This window comes from Euphorbia lathyris, chromosome 2, assembly GCF_963576675.1.
Source record: "Euphorbia lathyris chromosome 2, ddEupLath1.1, whole genome shotgun sequence".
Taxonomy (NCBI): Eukaryota; Viridiplantae; Streptophyta; class Magnoliopsida; order Malpighiales; family Euphorbiaceae; genus Euphorbia; species Euphorbia lathyris.
Genome location: NC_088911.1, coordinates 35,991,337 through 36,012,304, shown reverse-complemented (window position 1 = coordinate 36,012,304; position 20,968 = coordinate 35,991,337). Strand labels below are relative to the sequence as shown.

The following is a 20,968-nucleotide window of genomic DNA, read 5'->3' as shown; positions in this document are numbered from 1 at the left end:
TTAAGAAAATGCTACATATTTTCTTGTCTTTAAAAATAAGTTCGGGCTTCTACAAAATAGCATGATACAATTATATTTATCTAATATAGGTAACATACCAACTTTTAATGTTATGTTTTGGAATTTAGTATCACAAATTAAAATTCAATAGTCATATTCATGCATGTAATTAAAAGTCAAAGGATAAAAAAAAATCAAATTAGGAAACTTATGTATAAAGTAACTCTTATTAATTATTATTATTATATTAAAAATTAGGTAATAGTAATAAAATAATTTAGTTCAAATAATGACAAAATTGAACTTTGTTTTTTTTGAAATAAATTCAACTAATTCTTTTACCATAGAAAAAATATATTTATATTGAACCGTTTATACAGATTCTCTGATCTAACTCTGATAATATTAGAGGCAAATTTGAGAATTCAACAAGAAAAGAAAGCATTCATTTTAGCATCTAAACAAGTGGGAAAGAATCAGAAACTCCCCGTAAAGTTGTATATATTTATTTCTGGTTGAAACAGTAAAGCAGAATATAACGGATACAACCTCCTCCTGCCTTCCTCCGTTTCCATGATCCCACTCCCACTACTTTCACAAGTAATTCTAAATCTTTAATTCCCCCTCCTACACACCACCCGCTTTCCAAAATCAACCCCTACGCTAATTCTCTCTTCTCGCCCGATCTGCTGTTCCTTTCGCCATGAGCTCCGGTAATTCCTCCTCTTCTGCCGGCGAGGCCACCACCGCTGGCCGCGGACCTCCTCCTTCTTCGGATAAGAAAAAGGAGAAGGCCAGAGTCAGCAGGACCTCAATGATACTCTGGCATGCCCATCAGAACGACGCCTCCAATGTGCGGAAGCTTCTTGAGGAAGATCGTTCGCTTGTCCACGCTAGGGATTATGATAACCGGACTCCTCTTCATGTCGCTTCGCTCCATGGATGGATCGATGTTGCTAAGTGCTTAATTGAGTATGGTGCTGATGTCAACGCTCAAGATCGATGGAAGAATACGGTATCGATATTGTCGTTTTTTACTTACTTTTCTTTAGTTTATTTACAGTTACCAGAATTCAAATAACGCTGATTGTGTATTGCGATTTATCAATTCGTTCTACACTTTCCTGATTTGTTTTCAATTCGTATAGAGAACGAATTCTCTGAGCTTGACGCAGTAATTGGACGTTTGACCTTTTTAATGGCAGCCTTTAGCTGATGCAGAAGGAGCTAAAAAACATAACATGATTGAGCTCTTAAAATCATATGGTGGCTTGTCCTATGTAAGTTCTGCACGATCATTACAATTCTATATTTTCAATCTGACCAGTAAAGTTATATTCTGTAGTCTGTAATGATTAATGGCATGCGTGTTACCTTTCAAAAAGTTGGAAAGGTTAAAGGCTTCTTTGCTTGGTTATGTTGAGCTGAATTTATCTCTGAATGATCAATATAAGGATTTGTACCTGGCCTTTGTACTTGCTCTCAACTTTTAACTTGATTGATTGAATTATAGTTCTTGCTGTGATGAGTCATTTTTCATGCTGAAAATCATATATGTGCGCCATGTATAACGTTAGTCTGTCATGAATTTATCATTGGGTTGGTTTTGGTACTGTTTGGATTTTTAAGTTCTGAGATTTTTTCCTCAAGATTTTTTTTATGACTTCCTGAATCTGAATGCTTATGTAATTTGTTATTCATCCATTAGAAGTTGCTTTCATCATCTGAGACTGAGTCGTTTCTTTTGCATATGTTGGAAGGTCAAACTGCAAAACTTGTGTGTCATTGTGCATTTTTACATAATGATACTTCAATAGACAAATCAGTTGCCTAGTTAATAACTTGATACAAGTGCATAGAGAAAGCTCTTGTTTATCCTTAATTTTCCATAAGCATTTGCTTGCTACACTTCAAATACAAATGTTGTTTTTCCTCTTCATTGTCTTCTTTTGTTACTCGTCAATTCATCATATAACCTGCCTAGGTTTGTGGTCGCAAAATGTAGGGCCAAAATGGAAGTCATTTTGAACCAAAGCCTGTCCCGCCCCCTTTACCAAACAAGTGTGACTGGGAAATTGAACCAACGGAGCTCGACTTTTCACACTCTGCCATGATTGGAAAGGTGTGTTGATGATTTGCATATTGTTTTAAACCTATTTATTACATTGTTTTTGCAGGTTGTGTTTAGCTTTTTGAATTATGAATTTCTTTAGATATCCAGTTAAAGGTATAATGGCTTTTCTAGTCCTAATGCATGCAACATACTTTAAATGGAAGAGGAGCCACCTAAAATGGTGTCTAACCAACTTCGAACCGATTAATCGGATTCACTTACCAAAACAATTAAGATAGATGCCTTGAACTAAATTCTTCCACTACCTTGAACTTTATTGGCCTGATTTTCCTCAAAATAGAATTTTTCTTGTCTGCTAACCATCAGTATGAAACCAAAATGTCAATGGTGCGGCATGTCTTCTTTTTTGGTAGAGAATCTGTATTATACCAACAAATTAAGCTGTAAACTACTCTTTTTGCTTAATATAAGTCTCCTGTCTTAATATTAATGCAGCATGCCAACATGTAGTTGAACCCATGATATGGGAAAGCAATACTTTATCATTATAACTTCTGTTTGCCCCAAGAGTTAAAAATATGTACTTCTGCCACTTTGTTCAATGAAATGCAACTGGTATTTAACTTGTGTTGGTCAGTTTTCCAGTTAGCAATGAATTTCCTTTATATATATACATATATAACTTCTACCACTAATAATAGCTTATGCTGTAAGGGATCTTTTGGAGAAATATTGAAAGCCTATTGGCGTGGAACACCTGTTGCTGTTAAGCGTATTCTTCCATCCCTTTCAGATGATAGATTGGTGATGTAAGTCCTTCTGGTCGAGTTTACTTATTCAATTACATTGCTAATGCTAATCAATTTTCCTAACTAACATTTTAACTCATTGGAACCGAAATGAAAGATGACATTATCATATTTTTGAATGACCTTTTTTCTATAAAAGATATGTATATTTTGATTTTGGAAGGCATGAAATCTATTTTTAAATGGTTCTTTCATTATTCTTCATGATGGAGATTTCTCTACTTATAAAGTTGTAGTTAAGTTACTATCTACTTATGATCAGCTTTTACCCTGTTACTTATATTATGGTTTTCCTTACTCATCTTTCATTTTTCCTTTCTTGAGTCAGTCAGGACTTCAGACATGAGGTTAATTTGCTAGTAAAGCTTCGCCACCCCAATATAGTCCAATTTTTAGGAGCCGTCACTGAGAGGAAGCCCCTTATGTTGATTACGGAATATTTACGAGGGGTATATGATTCAACTTCTGCTTCTTATTCTAAGTTTCCAGATTTAATCTGCAAAAGCTATTTGTAGAGACTCAAAAAATTTACTTTAGATCCAGTGTCGCTTGATCATTGCATTTGTATTGTCATAGGGTGATCTTCATCAACACCTCAAGGAAAAGGGTGCACTTAGTCCTTCAACAGCCATCAACTTTGCAATGGATATTGCCAGGTGCTGGAAATTCTTTTTATTTCTTCTCCTACTTACCAAGTGCAAAAATCAGAATGCTAGGACTTTTGCACATGTGTTTCAAAAGCTATTGACAGTTGGTCTTTTTTGTGGTAAATATATCACACAGACTAGTCTAATTATGCTGCTGATTAATCTTAATTTAGGTTTTCAAACTTGTTGCATGAGATACTTGTATGGACTTCTATTGTGATGCACATCACACATAGTTGCGTGTATTGTTATAGCCCATTCTAGAGAGGTCAATTCCCATCATATTTCGAGTTCCATTAAACTGTTCTTTTAGCACTTTTCTTGAGCTGTGGGTAGTTTTTCTGTGGGAACATGTATAATGTGGCTATGTATAATGTGGCTTTTCTTCTTGGAAATTAGCTGTATGTGCAGAATCCTTTTTTTTCTAAAATGGTTTCTTTGGTGCTTTTAATTCCAGGCAATTCTGTAATATCTGAAGAAAATGAAAGAAAACAGAAGAACCTTAGATGCATTGCTTTTGCTTTCTTTTTTTTTCTTTTTTTTTTTTTTTTTTTGTTACACTTGGATGTTTTTTGAAATATCTGCTTGCGAGCCATATTGCTTTTCATGATATTGTGCCATGTCATTTTCTTAGGATAATTACAAATGAGAAATTCCAATCATTTTGGGTGCTTTCCTGTATAATGCTTACTGTGCCACTAGGTGCTTTTGTTATTGAATTAATATGCTAATCTGTGTTTTATAACCATAATCTACCAGAGGAATGGCATACCTGCATAATGAGCCAAATGTCATTATTCACAGAGATCTAAAACCAAGGTAAGTTTAAGTTTGTTCCAATATTTGATAAATAAATTAATTAATTCGCTTGCATATAGTTCATCAAATTTACTTTCTTATTGATGCAATCTTGGAAAACACCTTTCACATATTTCCAAATGACATTAAAGATGCCCTTTCCATTACTTCTTTTCTTATTGCATTTGAGAATTTAGCTTATAGTTCTTGCTTCTTTCTTTTTCTTTTAAATTTCAAATGTGTTATCCATTTCTTAGGAATGTTCTTTTAGTCAACACCAATGCTGATCATCTAAAAGTTGGGGATTTTGGACTAAGCAAGCTCATCAAAGTTCAGAATTCTCATGATGTGTACAAAATGACTGGCGAGACAGGGAGCTGTGAGTGTCTTTCATATAATTCTTATGAATCAATTGTGTTCTTTTCTTACTCTTTTCTTTGCTTTGTTTGGAACAAAACAAAAGATCGTTATATGGCTCCTGAAGTTTTCAAACACCGGAAATATGATAAGAAGGTTGATGTTTTCTCCTTTGCAATGATACTTTACGAGGTAATTTTTCCTCCTTGGCGATACTTCATGAGGTAATTTGTTATGATGATTCCCGGTTTTCAAATTTGCTGCATTGCATATTCTCCAATGCAGATGCTTGAAGGGGAGCCACCACTTGTAAATTATGAGCCTTATGAAGCAGCCAAGTTTGTGGCAGAGGGGCACAGGCCAACATTTCGCGCCAAAGGATTTACCCCTGAACTCAGAGAGTAAGTATTTTCCATATATTTTTTATTCATCTGACTTTTCATCCTTTTCCTGCCTACAAAGGTTTGTCAGTAAGTTTATCTGTGCACTATATAACACACAGCTAACGTGTGAATCTAATTCAATATTTCAAAGTTGGTTGGCTATGTCTTGGGCCAGATGCACAATTCTGCAATTAAAGAGGCATGTGCACTAAAGTTTGTTAATAGCATAGTTATTAAAGGCGCTAGGGGTACTGGAGCCTTGGCGCATGGCGCATGGCACACGCCATAGCGAGACAAACCGCACTTACAAAAACAAAAATTATAAAACTATAAAATCTAACATAAAAATGCAATGAATACTAAATCATGACAATATTCTTAAGCATAAATAAATTTTTAAATGCAAAATAAACCCCATGTTACAAAGTTAAAGTTGAATACTAAATCCTAAGTTCTACTCCTGTCCTGATCAAAATTCTCCAAATTCATCACTCCTGTTGAATTTGAATTCCCCTTGGCTGTTTTGTTTCTGTTTGAATTCGTTTTCTGTGTTTTGTTCTACTAAACTTCTTCTTCTTATAATAAGACTTTGTGCTTCCTCTTCTAATGAATTCAAATGTATAATCTCTTTCTTTCCTTTTTAATATATTTTTTTTTTCCTCATTTGGGAACCTTCAGAACACTTGTTCCAGATAGGTAATTTTCAAAAAAACCATAAAGCTGCTCCTAACTGCCCCTATGTCACCAAGGCGCACCTTTGGCAACTGCCCTTTGGCGAAAATGGCGCATCAGGCGCGCGCCACTGCGATTGCGCCACGCCACGCCATGGGGGTGTCATGGCGCCAAGGCCTGCGCCTTAGGTGCCCCTTTAATAACTATGGTTAATAGTTTATTGGCTTAATACATCAGAGGCCCCCTGTAAAACTGATTGGCCCCCTGAACTTTGGAGATAAATTATTAGCCTCCTGAACTTGCTTAAAGGGACATATTGGCCTCCTAAAGGATTTACCAAGTGCAAAAATAGAAAATAGGTTTAATCCTTTACTTCAAGAAGTCTTTCCACTTCCATTCAGACTAATTGAAAAATAGAGAGAGGGATCTGACTAAGAATTTTCTCTTATAATTGCATGATTCATTTCCAGCTGAATTGAGTATCTACAAATTGAATACCTAAGCTCCGTGAACTTTAAAGTTCAGTTTTGATGCCAAATGCAAAGTGATTCATGGCTCTGGATCACTTCTATGAAGAAAATACCTTTGACAAAAGGTTCTGAAATCTTCACAGCAAATTGATTTCAGCAAGGATCTTTTTTTAAGCTAGAAAGGATATTTTGATCTTTAAGTTTGACTAAAAATTATTCTTAGTCTATTTAAATTATAGTACCAAGTATGATCTTTATTTGTTTATCATCTTTTTAACAATTAGCATGTTTCATATATGTATGCATACAAGTAACTATCGAACAATGGTCGAGTTACTGATCATCACTCAGCTGCTAATTTCTTTCTGAATGTCATTAGATTAACAGATCAGTGTTGGGCTGCTGACATGAACAAAAGACCAGCCTTTTTAGAAATTCTCAAGAGGCTGGAAAAGATCAGGGAAGCCTTGCCTTCGGACCACCATTGGAGCTTATTCAACTCATAATGCTTAGACAAATGAGATAGTGAAGTATGGATCAAAGTACTGTTCATGCTAAGATTGTGCAGATGGTACTTTGAATAGTTTCAAGTGAAAGATTGTGTGCTACCACACTGTTATTGATTTTCCAGCAATGCTGTTTTTTTTTTTATCATGGTAAAGAGTAGGTATTCACTGTTTTTTCGTGTCCATCTCTAGTCAGCCTATCAAGTAATGTCATTCAGTTAACCCCCTCCGTGAACATTGTCTAACCAGTCATTTTCCAATTGTAATTTTCGTTGGCAATATGTGCAAAATCTTAAATTGTTACTTGTTTAGGAGTGTGGATTGTACATGCTAGACTCAGTGATTTTCATTAAACAATTCTAATAATAAAAAAGAATATTCACGGATACGTTGATTACAGTCGATACTGCATCCCTTTTAGGGGCGGTTTTGAATTTTGATACTTATCATTATAAGTTATCCCCAGTTGTGCCATCTTGGTACCTTTTGTAATGGTAGGACTAGAAAGGATGCATGTGAAAGAAGCAGAAAGAAAGGGAAGAAAAGAAACTGGAATCTGCTATTTATTTTCGTTATAAGGCAGATTCTTAGGCAGTGAGGCGATTTTTGCCACCTACAATTTTTCACCTTTCAATATATTCAAGCATATCCATTGCAGATGATCATTTGTCAAGCAGCCATTGGCAAGTTGGACAAATTCATCAGCTTCGCAAAAGAAAATATTGACCAAGTTCTGCCCATCAAAGACAAAGGGCGTCTGTGAATATTTGGTTAAGCTGTTTAAATATAGTCTATTTTATTATTATTATTAAGAAATTAAGAATTTCATCAACAATCAGGGTAAAAAATCCTTAAACAAAATATCCTCTGACCGGAATAAAAGAAGTAATATAGTCAGTCATATTAAAAAGGGTCTGCCCAGCAATTACATATCTAGGAGTAAAATGCAGCAATCTGAACAATCTTGGACGAGTTCTCTACAATTTAGACATCCAAAGAATACTTTTTCTAATAGCAAGGGCTTGAACCACTTTTAATATCATGTAATCAGTCAAGTCGTTACTGATAGAAGTTAACTATTTTTTTTTTTTGAATTACTATATCCAGCCCCAAATTTTCACTTCCAGCCCCGAAAAAAGACGTTACCACCCCTTAGCCAAAAATTGAAATTCCTCAACTCTCTCAAACTCTCCCAAACACATTTGTTTCCGAAATCAAAGATTACACGTTTCATGGCGAGCAATCCATTATCACCGGGAAGAGACGAGAATGACGCAGTTCCTGAAGTCGAGGTATTTTTCCGATTGAACATTTAATGATATCTGTTAAGTTTTTTTTGAAAAAAATCGCAAATATTAGGCGCGGGCGTGTGAACATCACGCCCCACCATATGGTGGGGCGTATGGCTAATACGCCCCACCACATGGTGGGGCGTATTAGCCATACGCCCCACCATGAGGTGGGGCATGATGTTCACACGCCCGCGCCTAATATTTGCGATTTTTCGGGTTTAGGCACTGAAAAATTGTAGAAATGTGCCCGTATTGGAATCTAATGTTCGGTATTTATCATTTGCAGGAGGTTCCTAAAGAAGATTTTGGCGGGAACAGCGTTGATTACAGTGCGCAGATTTTTTCCGCACAAACGTTTCAAACATATCATGAAGCTGTTAACTGGGCAAAACAGACGGCAATTGAGATCGGCTTCGAGTTAACCACAGCGTCGCACAAGACAGGGGGCAAGTCAAGATGGATATTGGTTAAATGTGCCCGTGGTATTAAGAATATGGATATGGAGGACGTACTACGAAGGAATACAAAAACAAAATATTGTGGTTGCAAATTCTAGTTAAATGTTCTAGAAATCGCTGAATTAGGGGGCTGGGTGGTGAATGGGATTACTGGAGATAGAGGACAGCACAATCATCACTTGGTTGTATATCGTCCGGGCTACAGACAGATGAGCGGACTAAGTCCCGGTCCAAAAAAATTGTTCGTCAAATGAGTGCAGCTCAAGCTAAGCCTTGTGCTATTTTTGCTGCAATTAAAGAAAAACATCCGGAGGATTGCCCGACACAAAGACATGTTTATAACTACAGGGAAAAAATCAGGACTGAGAGCTTTGAGGGTCGGGATGTAATCAGTCAGTTTTATCGGCTTGCTATAGATAAGGAATACATACATTGGACGCAAGCGGCGCCGGGCAGCAATGTTGTGACTCACCTATTTGTAGCAGATGGTAACTGTGGATTTCGTGTTTTAGCCGATGTCATCACAAATAATCAGGAGGAGTGGAAGCTGATTAGAGTGCTTATATAGAATGAGGTGCGGATACACCGTGATCTGTATGCGTCAGTGTTCTGGAACAGAGTAGATGCTGCCCTCACGCGTATTAGATGGGCAGGAGCGGGGTGTGGTGAGTCCGGATGACTTATATACTACTGCATCTGTATTGAATGCAGTGATATTCCTTTTTACTGCAGAACAGTTAGGATGTTGCACTATACTGCCGATGCGTTCGGACGATGGAAGACCACCGGAGTGAGAGATTGTGATTTGTTATTTGGCGAGTTATGAACACTACGTACGTCTTTATTTAAGACCTAGATTTCCAGTGCCTCCCATTGCCACCCAATGGCATACATTTCGTAATCCGAGTGTTCGTCACTTGGACAATATATACGCTGAAAGGAGAGCGGCTTGGGCTAGATTACATTGACTGATGTATATTAGTTTATGTGTTTTAATTAATAATATTTATTCATGAACTTATATTATTATTACACGCGGATGTGTGGCTATCACGCCTCACCGTGCGATCGGGCGTATGGCTATCATGCCTCACCGTGTGGTCGGGCATGATAGCCATACGCCGCACCGTGTGGTGGGGCGTGTGGCTATCACGCTCGACCACACGGTGGGGCGTATGGCTATCACGCCCGACCACACGGTGGGACGTATGACGGCCACGTCCGACCACACGGTGAGGCGTGATAGCCATACGCCCGCGTGTCGGGTTGGCAAAAAAAAATAGGCTTTTCACCCCCAAACCCATGAAAGGGCATTTTCATCCTTTCACGGGGCTGGCGGTGGGAAATTGGAGCTGGATATAACACCTTTTTTTTCTCCAAATGACTATTAATAGCTATATCTCAATCCTACTCAAACAGATCTGCTGGGTTTATGGTTTAGGAAAAAGATCTTTTAGATCTCTTTCTCTCTTTTTACTATTCTTTTAGATCGTTGTAAACTCTCTTTTTTCTATTTATGTACACTCTCTCTCTTTTTTACTATTCCTTTAGATCGTTGTAAACTCTTTTTTTATTATTTATGTGTATATTTATGTGTAAACTCTTAGATGAAGGTGTTTAATTAAACTGAAAATTAAATTTTAAATTTTAAATATTAAATATTATAAATACTGGAAATATTAAATGATATAACTGTTCAATAGATACTAAAAATAAATGATAAATATAAAAATATTTATTTGATAAAAAAATATAAAAATATTAGTTGATAAATACTTAAAATGTTAAATTAAATATTTTGATTTATTTTAATAAATGACTTTTAACTTAATTGACTAATTAATTTAAATGGTAAAGAAATTTCTTTTATCAAACATTTTGATTTAATTTTAAGTAATTAAATGATTATCAAACAAGGAAAACTCTATTTCAAATCGAATATGGACTTCAAGGGATCAAATAGGAAATGATATTCTGAATCATATAATTATAATGAAATATACACAATCAAAAGCAAACGGGCACAATATATGCATGGCAAAAATACAACTTTTGAGCTTCACCATTGGATTGGAAAAATGCATAAAAAATAACATAGCGCAGGAATCAGACGGAATCATAAATCCGACTGCACTTTTTTCCTAGGACAAGGGGGGCAAATATTAGAAAAATAAAGAACTTTCCAACTAAAAGTCTGACTAGCTAGCGATCATTAAGGCAATCACAAAAGTAAGTAAAAAAATCCTGATTAACATTAAATTAACCTCTTTCTCTCTCTTAAAGTATGTATGAAGTGTAAAGCATTTTACAGGGGCGAATAAGATGAGATAAACTCTGTATTCTATTAGCTGTTAAAGTTGCAATTTAAATAAGCTTCTTTTTCTCGAAAAAGGTCTTGAGGTGCCATACTTGCATGCCCGCCACTGATAAACAAACAACAAGAGACAGAAAACTAAACCATCCCATTTTTGAATTAGTAGATTTGTTCATCTCTTGCATTTCTTCTTCTCTGGAATCCAAATAAGTATCACAACATGTTAAAACCCTCTTCACAAACAACAAATTAATAATATAAATGCTTCGGAGATCAAATCTACCTTTCACGGAGATAAAAGATCTCCTCCTGAATGGATATGACAGTATCATGCAGCTTCTTCAGCTCTAATTCCATCATCTGGTATTCAAAACAAACACATGAACAAAAAATCTTTCCATCAACTTCTCATGTAATTCGAAAAGGGATATCATATTGTTATCAGCAATATGAAATACTGAAAATTTTAGGGAATTTCTATTTGACTGCTTTTTTATTCCCTTTTGCGCATCAAGGATCTAAAAGAAGTTCAAAAGTGTATTTCTGCACTTTTCAGAGGAGAGTTCAAAACCAATAAATGTTTTTTGAACATTCAAAACCTCAGTATCACAATTTCATATAAAGTTTATGCAGAAACTGTACGATAAAAGTTTTGAAAATGACAGAATTACATTTTACATGCCCGCCAAAACAAACAGTCCTTAGCCTTGAAGGAATCCAAGTTGCTCAAAGGGAGCCAATAATTGACATTTAGATGATTGATATTAATTTGAGATTCTGGCAACTCTTTACTCATCAGCTTGGAAAATTTCCAAGAGCTGCATGCTACTAGATTGTTTGATCAAAAGATCAAAATTAATAGATACAAGGATACTTAGCATTTGCAGCAGCTGTCACTTGTTTAAAACTTTTAACGCATGGCCTCTAAACCCGCTGCTTATCAACTAAAGGCAGATGCAGATCCAGACGCTTAGCAAATGGGAACAACATCCCAAGACAAAGATAACTGGTCAGCTAGGGGAGTCCATGGTTTTTTTCTTTACCGTATGGGATTAAACAAAGAGGGAACAAGAGGAAAGAAATGTGAGCAATATGAGGAAGACAGGGGCATGGCCCTCACCCAGCAGTCTAGATCATATTCACCATTTTTTTTCCGAAACATATAACTCATCTATCAATGTCCTTTTCTAAGATTTGCAGTTGAAAATTGCTCAAGTAAATCCACATGAAGGGCCAATTTCTTTTAGCTATCATCAACTCAAACAACTTAAGAACACCAGTGTTTCAGATAATGGCAAAAAGAAAATGTGATGAAATTGAATTGAATTGGCAAAATTGCTAGTGTGAATATTTTCAAACAATTAACACCATGGCATGACCCAAACCATCAAAAACTAAATTGAATACGAGATTTAAAAACTGATCTCAGAGTTAATTAAAGTTTAACTGTCCTCTTCAACAAACATTCCAAAAAAAAAACTTTACCTCAGAAATTATAGCAGTATAATGCTATTAATTGTTTGAAAGAACAAAAAAGAGAAAGTTCAGTTTAGGCACTAAAAAAGAATAGTCTATCTTAAGGAATAAGCCATCTTAAAATAGGGTTTCAAGAGCAAAAGATTGGCACCAACAAAAGTACAACAAATATGATGTCTCCAGAACAGCAAATCACTTTATCTTACTTTTTCATATTTAGAAAAGAACAAAAAGAAGTAAGATTGTAATGCTGGCTGCCATGTTCAGGTAGCCTCCTCATCGCTTTATTTCCCCTCGTTTGCATTTCCTTCTTGCTGTCATCTCACAAATCGGCTGTTACAGCTATTACAGCTATAATTCAATGAGAATGATAATTCAAGGGGGTAAATCGTAAGTGTGTTATCGGCTCTACCCTCATTAGAAGTTGTATGTGGAAAATGCCACTTCTACATGCATCATCTACAAAGCTTAATATGAATACAAGTATATGTTTAGATGGACAGGAAGCGCAATCAATCAACAATCACATTGCTTTTGCATAATTCTAATTCAGTAGAGCAATTTGATTTCCCTGCGACCCTTCATCCCTATACTAGTACCTGGACCTATAATGTCTACCTAATATTGTTTCTCTGGATTCAGGAATAGAAGCCTAGCGCTTACTGTCAAATAAAATATACTCCTTCCGGTTTTTAATATATGCGTTTAAGGTTTTTCATTAAGAGCAATAAAATATTAATTAGACTATTAAAACGACTAATTTGCACTTAATAACTATCTCCTAAAACTCTACTTGCTCTGCAAAATTTCTATTTCTTCTTAAGTATTATGACTTAATTAGAATTATTTGCACTAATTACTAAACCTCTCACTTATCAAAAATAAAGGTAAACTTGAGAAAAATTGTCAAAAGTGCATTGGTAATGCAAAACGACATATGAAAAAGAACAAATTGAAAATCCTAAAACGACATCTATTTGAGACCAGAGGGAGTAGATGATTGGCCACTCAGGAGGAGAAACATCAAAAGGAAAACACTAACTTCTATGCTCAATTTCAGTATTTTTTTTGCACTTCTAGCAATGACAGCATTCATAAAACTAGAAGACTACCAACAACAAACAAAGAGGCATAACCTCCAGATAAGACGAGGGATAGTATTGGGCCATTGGCCTGGTCCAAAGGTCACATTTCATAGCACAAATGTACAGGTGTCCAGAACCTGACCTGTTAACAACTGGTTAGGGATAGGTAATGCCATGCCCTTCATATCATAGTTGTCAAATCAAGATTCGACTCGTGAATCGAAATCCACAGTTTGTGAATCGTGAATCGTAAGATTCGCTTCAAATTCATAATATTATAAAAAATATATATATTTATTATGTTGAACTCAAAATTTTATCGAATATTAGTCTAGAAATGCAATTTTAATGTCAAAAAAGAAATCATATCAACCAAGTACTTAAAATTCAAATCTAATGCAAATGCAATCCTAATAAAACTAATTCACAAATCAGAGACTTTGAGTTTCTGGATCTGTTATTTTGACTTGTTGTCAACTTGATAATAATGGAACGGAACTAGTTTGAGTTGATAACTTGATAAATAACAATCAAACTAGGGGAGAGTGAGTTTAGTAGATAGTGTTGTTGAAGTTTTTGATGAACGGTGATAAAGATCCAGCTCGAAATAGAGCTGAATCGAATCGTAGAATTCGAATCGTGAATCGTAAGATTTTGTTATAATTTAGATTCGCCCTATAGATCCAGCTCGTAATAGAGCTGAATCGAATCATAGGATTTGAATCGAGAATCATAAGATTCTAACAACAATGCTTCATATACTACATAGTTACATTTAACACATTAATCTGAGATTAATTTTGATGCATACATCACTCATTCACATGTAAACATGAAAGCTACTTTTGTTTATGACAAATGTACCTTTTTAATCCAGAAAATGAAAAAAATATCCATCCAGAACAACTCCACCACAAGAGGGGGCTGGCTTTGTTAATACAGAACCCATAATTTGCCTATTGCTGATTATCATTCATAATCCGGAGTTCAAATCATGCAGTATCTTGTTGACAATAATAGTGAAACAAATGTCAACCAACCCTGTGGCCCATTCCTCCAAGTAACAATGCAATTCATTGGACTAACAAAACAAGTGACCCAAAATGAAACCAAGTAAAACATTGGTTCATGTGAACTCCTATATGGCATCTGTCATTTCCTAAAGTGCATACTCCAACTCTCCAGGGCTTCAAAAGTCAATTCTCACAGTTCCTCACTTCACAATATTCCATTAACAAACTTCATTAAAAAAAATTAGTAGGATCAGATTCATCAAAACCCTGCTAACTCAACTCAATCAAGCAGTATTCAGAAGGAACTCTTTTTTATCAGTATTATTGAAAACTTCAATGCAATGTTTTGTGATCCAAGCTTAAAATAAAGTCTTCTGGCCATGACATTGCTCTCAATTTCAATTCAACCAAAAAAATAATATTATTTACCCAAGAAAAGCATATCCCTAAAACAAAAATGAAAAAACTAATAATAAAAAAGACTTACATCAATAGTGCCTTTCTTAGCAATATTGGTCCAATCCTTAGCAGCCACACCAGTTCTCCATTCGAAATCTACAGTCAACGTAACTGGGGGTTTATGATCCGGCGCCCAGAAGCACGTCATATAATCCCCTTCCTCCGGCGCAGCAAAAGCAAACTGCCCCAATTCCACATTGTCGGCGTAGTGATAACTATTTCCAGTACTGGATGTAACCTGCACAACCAAACAAATACCCAACACTTATCCTTTATCGATCAAAAAAGAATTAGGAAGCATACGTTTCTTCTCTTTGTTAGTCTTCTCTATAGTAAGCACTACTCACCCTAGTTGTGAGCTTAAGCGAATCAGGCAAAGGTTGACCCTCGTTATGGTTAACGATGGTGTACTTGCCAACAGTCATCGAATTCTTTTTGATATCTTCTGCAATACATTTAGTATGCCCAGATTGTAGCTCGAATTGAATTGACTCCGATGTAGGTGACAAAAGCCCTAAGATTGCAATAAAAAGGGGAAAAGCTAATGACCCCATAATCAAGAATGGACTTTAACAGCGGAAAGAGAGAGAAGTAGCTGGATTGTTTTGGAGGGAGAGGTAGATCTCGAATCGCAAACTCAAAAGGGGGTGGGATTACAGGGAGTGGGAGTAAGAAAGGAGGATCTTTGATTGGATGGAACACGTAGTATTTAGAGAAGGAGGAAGGGAGATGAGAAAAAGTTACAAAACAACAGATTTCATCTACTAATGTAAAATATGGGGGTGGGTTCTTTCCTTTTCTTCTTAATTGTATTGTCACCAATTTTGTTTTATGTTTTTAATGTATTGTCACCAGATTTGACTTTATAGATTATTCACCTAAAATATTTTCTTAACTTAAGAACGGATTGTAATTTAAAATAGAGCTACACTATGTTTGTTTTAAGTGTCAATAGGTAAAGAAAATAAGTGTAGTTAAATATTCATGTTTGTTTTGAGGGGCAAATGGTCCAGCTGTTAGTTGATAGTGGTTGCAGTTAGCTATTTCCTGTTAATTGAGTGTTTGGTTCGAGCAAGGGTAAAAATTTCCTAAAATGTCCGTCTCGAGTCGAGGTCAGCATAGAATGAAAGGGCCGACCCTAACTACTGTTGTGTTGGCTTTGCCAACTTCTTAGATTGTGGGCGGAGAAAGAGCAGACTGGGGACTCAGTCAGGACGCAACCTAACTTAGAGAGCCATTTCATTTAGGGCGTGATAGAATGGGCGGGCATGAGCGGTCTGGTGTCTAATTAGTCAGATGACAACTACTTCGCTTATTAGATTTGAGATAGCTAAATTATTGAATAAAAATTCTTACATCACTTTATCATCTGATTAACTGTTTGAGAGATGAGCCTAATAAGGAACTGCATACAGATGAGATGTGGAGCAAGAGTGAAGGGAGTAAAAAAATGAATTGTAGTGGGGGACCACCACGACTCCTCCTCTCTTCTCGGGAATCAATACACACATTATCAATGTATGGACAATTATCTCTCGAGCACATGTTTAGGGTCAGCTTCAACGGAAAGATAAAATGGAGCACCTAACAGCATATCTTCACAGATTAAGAACCACGAGATCGCCTTTTTCATTCTAGAGCGACCGAGGGACCATATCATTCGAGCCAATAGAAAGATTCATATGAAGAGGTCCCCAACGGTAGGATCTAACGATTTGGAAAGAATGAGAGGGCCACAAAATAAAAGAAAACGAACTAAGCGTCAAGTGCAAATATCCAATTCCATGGAATGGAATTAATAAAAGGAAACAATAGAAACAGATGACCATGAATTCTCTTATTTGTTTGTTTCAGTTGAGAAAGAAAATGGTATACTTCTAATTCCTTTTATGGTTGTTTGTTCAAATAAGATAATATACCGAAGTTGTGGATTGTTTTTAACAAACAATTTTTATACTGCATTAATAAATTAATCACGTGTAAATATAAGAATTAAAATCAATTACTTCAACCATTAAAATAAAAAAACAGTGAAACAGAAAAACTGAAATAAAATTAATCAAGAAAAATGCCTAAACATTATATTTTAAAATAATTAAAAATAAATACTAAAATGGAATAATACAATAAAAAATTGGTTAAAATTATTTTCAGAGGAAAAAATAAAAATAGATAAATATAAAGATCAAAAGTAAAATTAGTATAGTAAATAAAAGGATCAAAAAGTAAAATTTGGTCCAAATTTAAAAAAAAAAAAATATATATAAATACAATGATTAATTAATCAAAGGATAAAAAAGAATTTAAAAATGAACTAGAGACTAAAGTAGATTTTTATAAAGAGAGTAGAGATTCAAGATAGTAAGATGGAAAATGGAATAGAAAACCTTAAAGGGAGTTGGGTAATAAGATTAGAAGTTGTAAAGCGAATGATTGAATTAATAAAACAAATACCAACTAAATAAATGAAACATCCTCATTCCCTTATCATTTTATGAAACCTCGGTAATAAGATGGCTTAAAGCCTATTTGGCTCCTAATTTATCCAAAATTTTGTCATTTGACCCCTGATCTATTATTTGGTCACATTTGGTCCCTGATCTATCCCAAATTTGAGAAATTTCACCCAATTTGGATTCAAACTTAACCGAGTCATTATCTCATTAATAAGTAACGATATTTTGACACTTGAACTTAATAGATTTTAGTTTAGGATTTGTTTTTTTGTTTTTTTGTTTTTTTAATCTAATTAATTATTCCCATGTAATGTGAAAAAAAAAAGAACTTTAAGAAATATCACGTTTCAAGTTTAAGTGTCAAAATATCGTTACTTATCAATGAGATAATAATTCCGTTAAATATTCATATAAATTGGGTGAAATTTCACCAAATGGGATAGTTCAAGGGCCAAATGTGACCAAATAATAGGTCAGGGGCCAAATGACATAATTTTGGATAGATCAGGCGCCAAATAATGCTTTAAGCCTAATAAGATTAGAAGTTGTAAAGCGAATGATTGAATTAATAAAACAAATACCAACCAAATAAATGAAACATCCTCATTCCCTTATCATTTTATGAAACCTCCAAAATAAACATCCTCTTAGTGTTTGGTAAAATTAGATGAAATATTGTTGGTTATATGTAACATGTCTAATATGAACATGTTTTAAATTAATCAACAAATAAATCATAAAAATAAAAAATGTAATACACCAATTAATAAAAACAACTAAATAATAATTTATTGAACGGAGTAAAAACGTGTTTTTTCGGCAATAATATCATATTGATAGAAATGATATTTTAAAAAAAACATGTTTTGTGGAAATTAAAAAAAAACAATTTTTATGACAAGCCCATGTAGGAAATATATGGTTGTATTAATTTGAATTAATTGGATTACCGATTCAGATTTTATCTAATTGAGTTATTAGATAACTAGGCATTCTAATTGTATTTTTAAGAGATTAATTCTTGTTTTACTTACTATTATAATTAAAGTTAATTAAGGAATCATATCTTAATTTAAAATTAATTGTCCAACTCTAATAGAATTAATACTATTTGATATAGTATGAAATAAATGAGCCGCTTACATCAGGAGCCCGCATTGAATCAAGCTAAAAGGCTACAACATGTGTAAACGATTGAGGACTTCAGTTGGAAGCTTAACCAGCTTAACTAACTAGACATGTGGACCAATGAGTGATTCAAATCTTAAAGATACATTCCATTATAACACGTATATTGTGGAGTGATGAGAAGGGAAAGGAGGCTGAATCCAATAAGAAGCATACACGTGGAAATGAGCATAACTAAATCCAATCAGAAGCTTACACGTGAAAAGTACATGACACTTTAGGTATGTAATGAATCTCTATAAATAGGCACATGGATATGACGCAAGGTACATACAAATTTATTCTCTTTATTTTACATTGCTTTCAAGTTGTCACTTTCTTCAAAGTGTTTTACTAACTTAATCATTAGAGAGGGGACGCTAGATTTCGGTCCCTCCATGATCGTTTGTTATTGATTAAGGTATTCTCTAAAACTAATTGGAAGTGTTATTCATAATTGAAGACATCAAATGGTGTGGTAGACATGTACGAATTTCGTACTAATGGCTTATCTACATAGCTTTGTTACACTTGTGGCCGTTAAACTTCAATCAACGCCTCAAAATGACTGTTGACGGCCTTCAAACTAAAAAATTTCAAGAATTAATGATATTCTAAATAACTTTAATTTTTGATTTTTTTTATTTTAAAGTCATTTAGGTGTTGTTTGTTTATGAGAGTAAGTGGAGTTTTAAAAAGCGAAATCTCCAAAAAATGATAATTTTGGGAAATAAAGAATATGGTTTTATAGTAAATGTTGTTCTAAACAACTTTAATTCTTAAAATTTTCATTTTGAGGTTGTTAAAGGTCATTTTGAAGAGTTAGTTAAATTTTAGTGACCATAAATATAACAAAGTGTAAAATTTAATGGTTTTTATATTAAATTTTAAAATTCAGTTATTATACTGTGAAAATTAATGAAATTGAACAGCTATGGATATAATTTACATGTACTTTTTATCTTCTTAACACTACTTTTTTTCCCAAAATAATTTTTTTTATTTTAGAAATTCAAATGAAAATTATAAGAAATTTATACTAAGAAGTAAAATGATAAAAGTTTTATAGCATTGCACTTATTTTATGTAATTTTTAAGTTCAACAATTTTAATTTTTTTTTGGGTAAATTATATCCATGGTTATTAAACTTTATCCATTTTAACATTGTATCAACTAAACTTCAATTCTTAACAGTATAGTTATTGAATTTTATCCATTTTAACATTGTATCAACTAAACTTCAATTCTTAACAGTATGGTTATTGAACTTTACACTTTTTAATACTGGTGAGCACTCAATTTTAATTAACTATGACTGTTAACGACCTCAAAATGAAAATATTCAAGAATTAAATCTGTTCAGAACAACATTTACCATGAAACTATATTTTTTTATTTTCAAAAATCAACTTTTTTGGAGCTTTCTTTCTCTAAAAATTCATTATCTCTCCAAACAAACAACATCTAAATAACCTCAAAATGAAAATTTTCAAAGAATTAAAGTTCTTTAGGATATTATTAACTCTTCGAATTTTTTATTTTGAGACCGTCAGTGATCGTTTTGAAGCGTGGCCATCAATGTTAAAAAGTGTAAAATTCAATGATCTTACTCTTAAGAATTGAAGTTTAATAGGTATAATATTAAAATGGATAAAGTAATTTTTTTTTTAATCATAACGGTTTGGATTTTAGAAAATTACCCTCAATTTTATAAAGTTTACTCTAACACAAACCGGATAAGCTAAAATCAACCTTCCAGCCACTATTTGCGCCTCTCGATCTGTGAGAAGTATTTATATTTCTTTAAGTGTAAATTTTTTTTAATAGGTTTGTTTTTATATAAAAAAAAATGCCCTTCGGATTGTTTAAAAAAAATTGTGTAGGAATTTATAGGGTAAATTACAATCATAATACTTGAACTTTTCATGTTTTACACTTTGATACCTATACTTTATTTTTGTAAGAAAAAATTACATGAGCTTAAGTTATTTAGACAATCATAGTATCTAAATTTTATATTCTTTAATACTTTGGTACCCATATTTTATCTTTGCACAAACAAATATGATCGTGGTGGATCCTGTGTTAGTATGAGAATGATTTTTTTAGAGAGAGAATAATAAAAAATAAAGAGAGAATAGGAAGATTAGAGATGAAAATGAATAGTTAATTATCTTTATAACTTAAGTGTGTCTCACACTTAAGAAAAGAGTTTGTCAAACTATGTCTCTTGTGTAAAATTAAGTATTCATTTGTTTCTATTTTTCGGAATTGCTTTTGCCTTTTAAGTTTAAACACGAGACAAAAAATGTTTGGTAAAAATTTGAAACAACTGCTTTTAACAAAAAAATCAACTAATATCCAATATATATAATGGTGGAGCCAGGACCAAAAGTTCGAAGGGGCTTAATAAAAAAAATGGGCAACACAAGAATTGTGAATTTTTATTTTTTTTTTATCATTTCATGGGATAAAACAACATTTTTTACTTGTACAATAATATTACCTCGTCTAGAATACAATAATATTAA

At 33.8% G+C, this 20,968-nt stretch overlaps 2 protein-coding genes across 3 annotated transcripts; one reads left to right on the top strand and one right to left on the bottom strand.

The window, feature by feature from the left end:
* The first annotated feature begins 381 nt into the window (after positions 1 to 381).
* Positions 382 to 7,102, top strand: LOC136217772 (serine/threonine-protein kinase VIK). 2 transcript variants are annotated; one of them, XM_066004422.1, is made up of 11 exons: positions 382 to 1,015; positions 1,206 to 1,280; positions 2,006 to 2,122; positions 2,789 to 2,883; positions 3,212 to 3,332; positions 3,460 to 3,539; positions 4,290 to 4,349; positions 4,586 to 4,707; positions 4,792 to 4,877; positions 4,971 to 5,086; positions 6,590 to 7,102. In XM_066004422.1, exons 1-11 carry the CDS (start codon positions 704 to 706, stop codon positions 6,714 to 6,716), a joined length of 1,311 nt encoding a protein of 436 aa, XP_065860494.1. In that variant the 5' UTR covers positions 382 to 703; the 3' UTR covers positions 6,717 to 7,102. The 2 variants fall into 2 exon arrangements, with proteins under 2 accessions (XP_065860494.1, XP_065860495.1); XM_066004423.1 differs by having other exon boundaries at positions 875 to 1,015; positions 1,149 to 1,280.
* A 3,594-nt stretch (positions 7,103 to 10,696) lies between these two features.
* Positions 10,697 to 15,607, bottom strand: LOC136217771 (transmembrane emp24 domain-containing protein p24delta9-like). Its single transcript, XM_066004421.1, has 4 exons — positions 15,161 to 15,607; positions 14,842 to 15,051; positions 11,064 to 11,140; positions 10,697 to 10,975 (listed from the first exon to the last, which is right to left on the bottom strand). Exons 1-4 carry the CDS (start codon positions 15,365 to 15,367, stop codon positions 10,831 to 10,833), a joined length of 639 nt encoding a protein of 212 aa, XP_065860493.1. The 5' UTR covers positions 15,368 to 15,607; the 3' UTR covers positions 10,697 to 10,830.
* Between the last annotated feature and the right edge of the window lie 5,361 nt (positions 15,608 to 20,968).

Excerpts from the sequence above, each read along its gene's own strand:
- LOC136217772 (XM_066004422.1), top strand. The coding sequence starts at position 704 with ATGAGCTCCGGTAATTCCTCCTCTTCTGCCGGCGAGGCCACCACCGCT. Across the intron at positions 2,123-2,788 it reads ACTCTGCCATGATTGGAAAG|GGATCTTTTGGAGAAATATT; the intron begins GTGTGTTGATGA and ends TTATGCTGTAAG. Across the intron at positions 3,540-4,289 it reads TTTGCAATGGATATTGCCAG|AGGAATGGCATACCTGCATA; the intron begins GTGCTGGAAATT and ends ATAATCTACCAG.
- LOC136217771 (XM_066004421.1), bottom strand. The coding sequence starts at position 15,367 with ATGGGGTCATTAGCTTTTCCCCTTTTTATTGCAATCTTAGGGCTTTTG. Across the intron at positions 15,052-15,160 it reads CGCTTAAGCTCACAACTAGG|GTTACATCCAGTACTGGAAA; the intron begins GTGAGTAGTGCT and ends TTGGTTGTGCAG. Across the intron at positions 10,976-11,063 it reads ATCTTTTATCTCCGTGAAAG|AGAAGAAGAAATGCAAGAGA; the intron begins GTAGATTTGATC and ends TTTGGATTCCAG.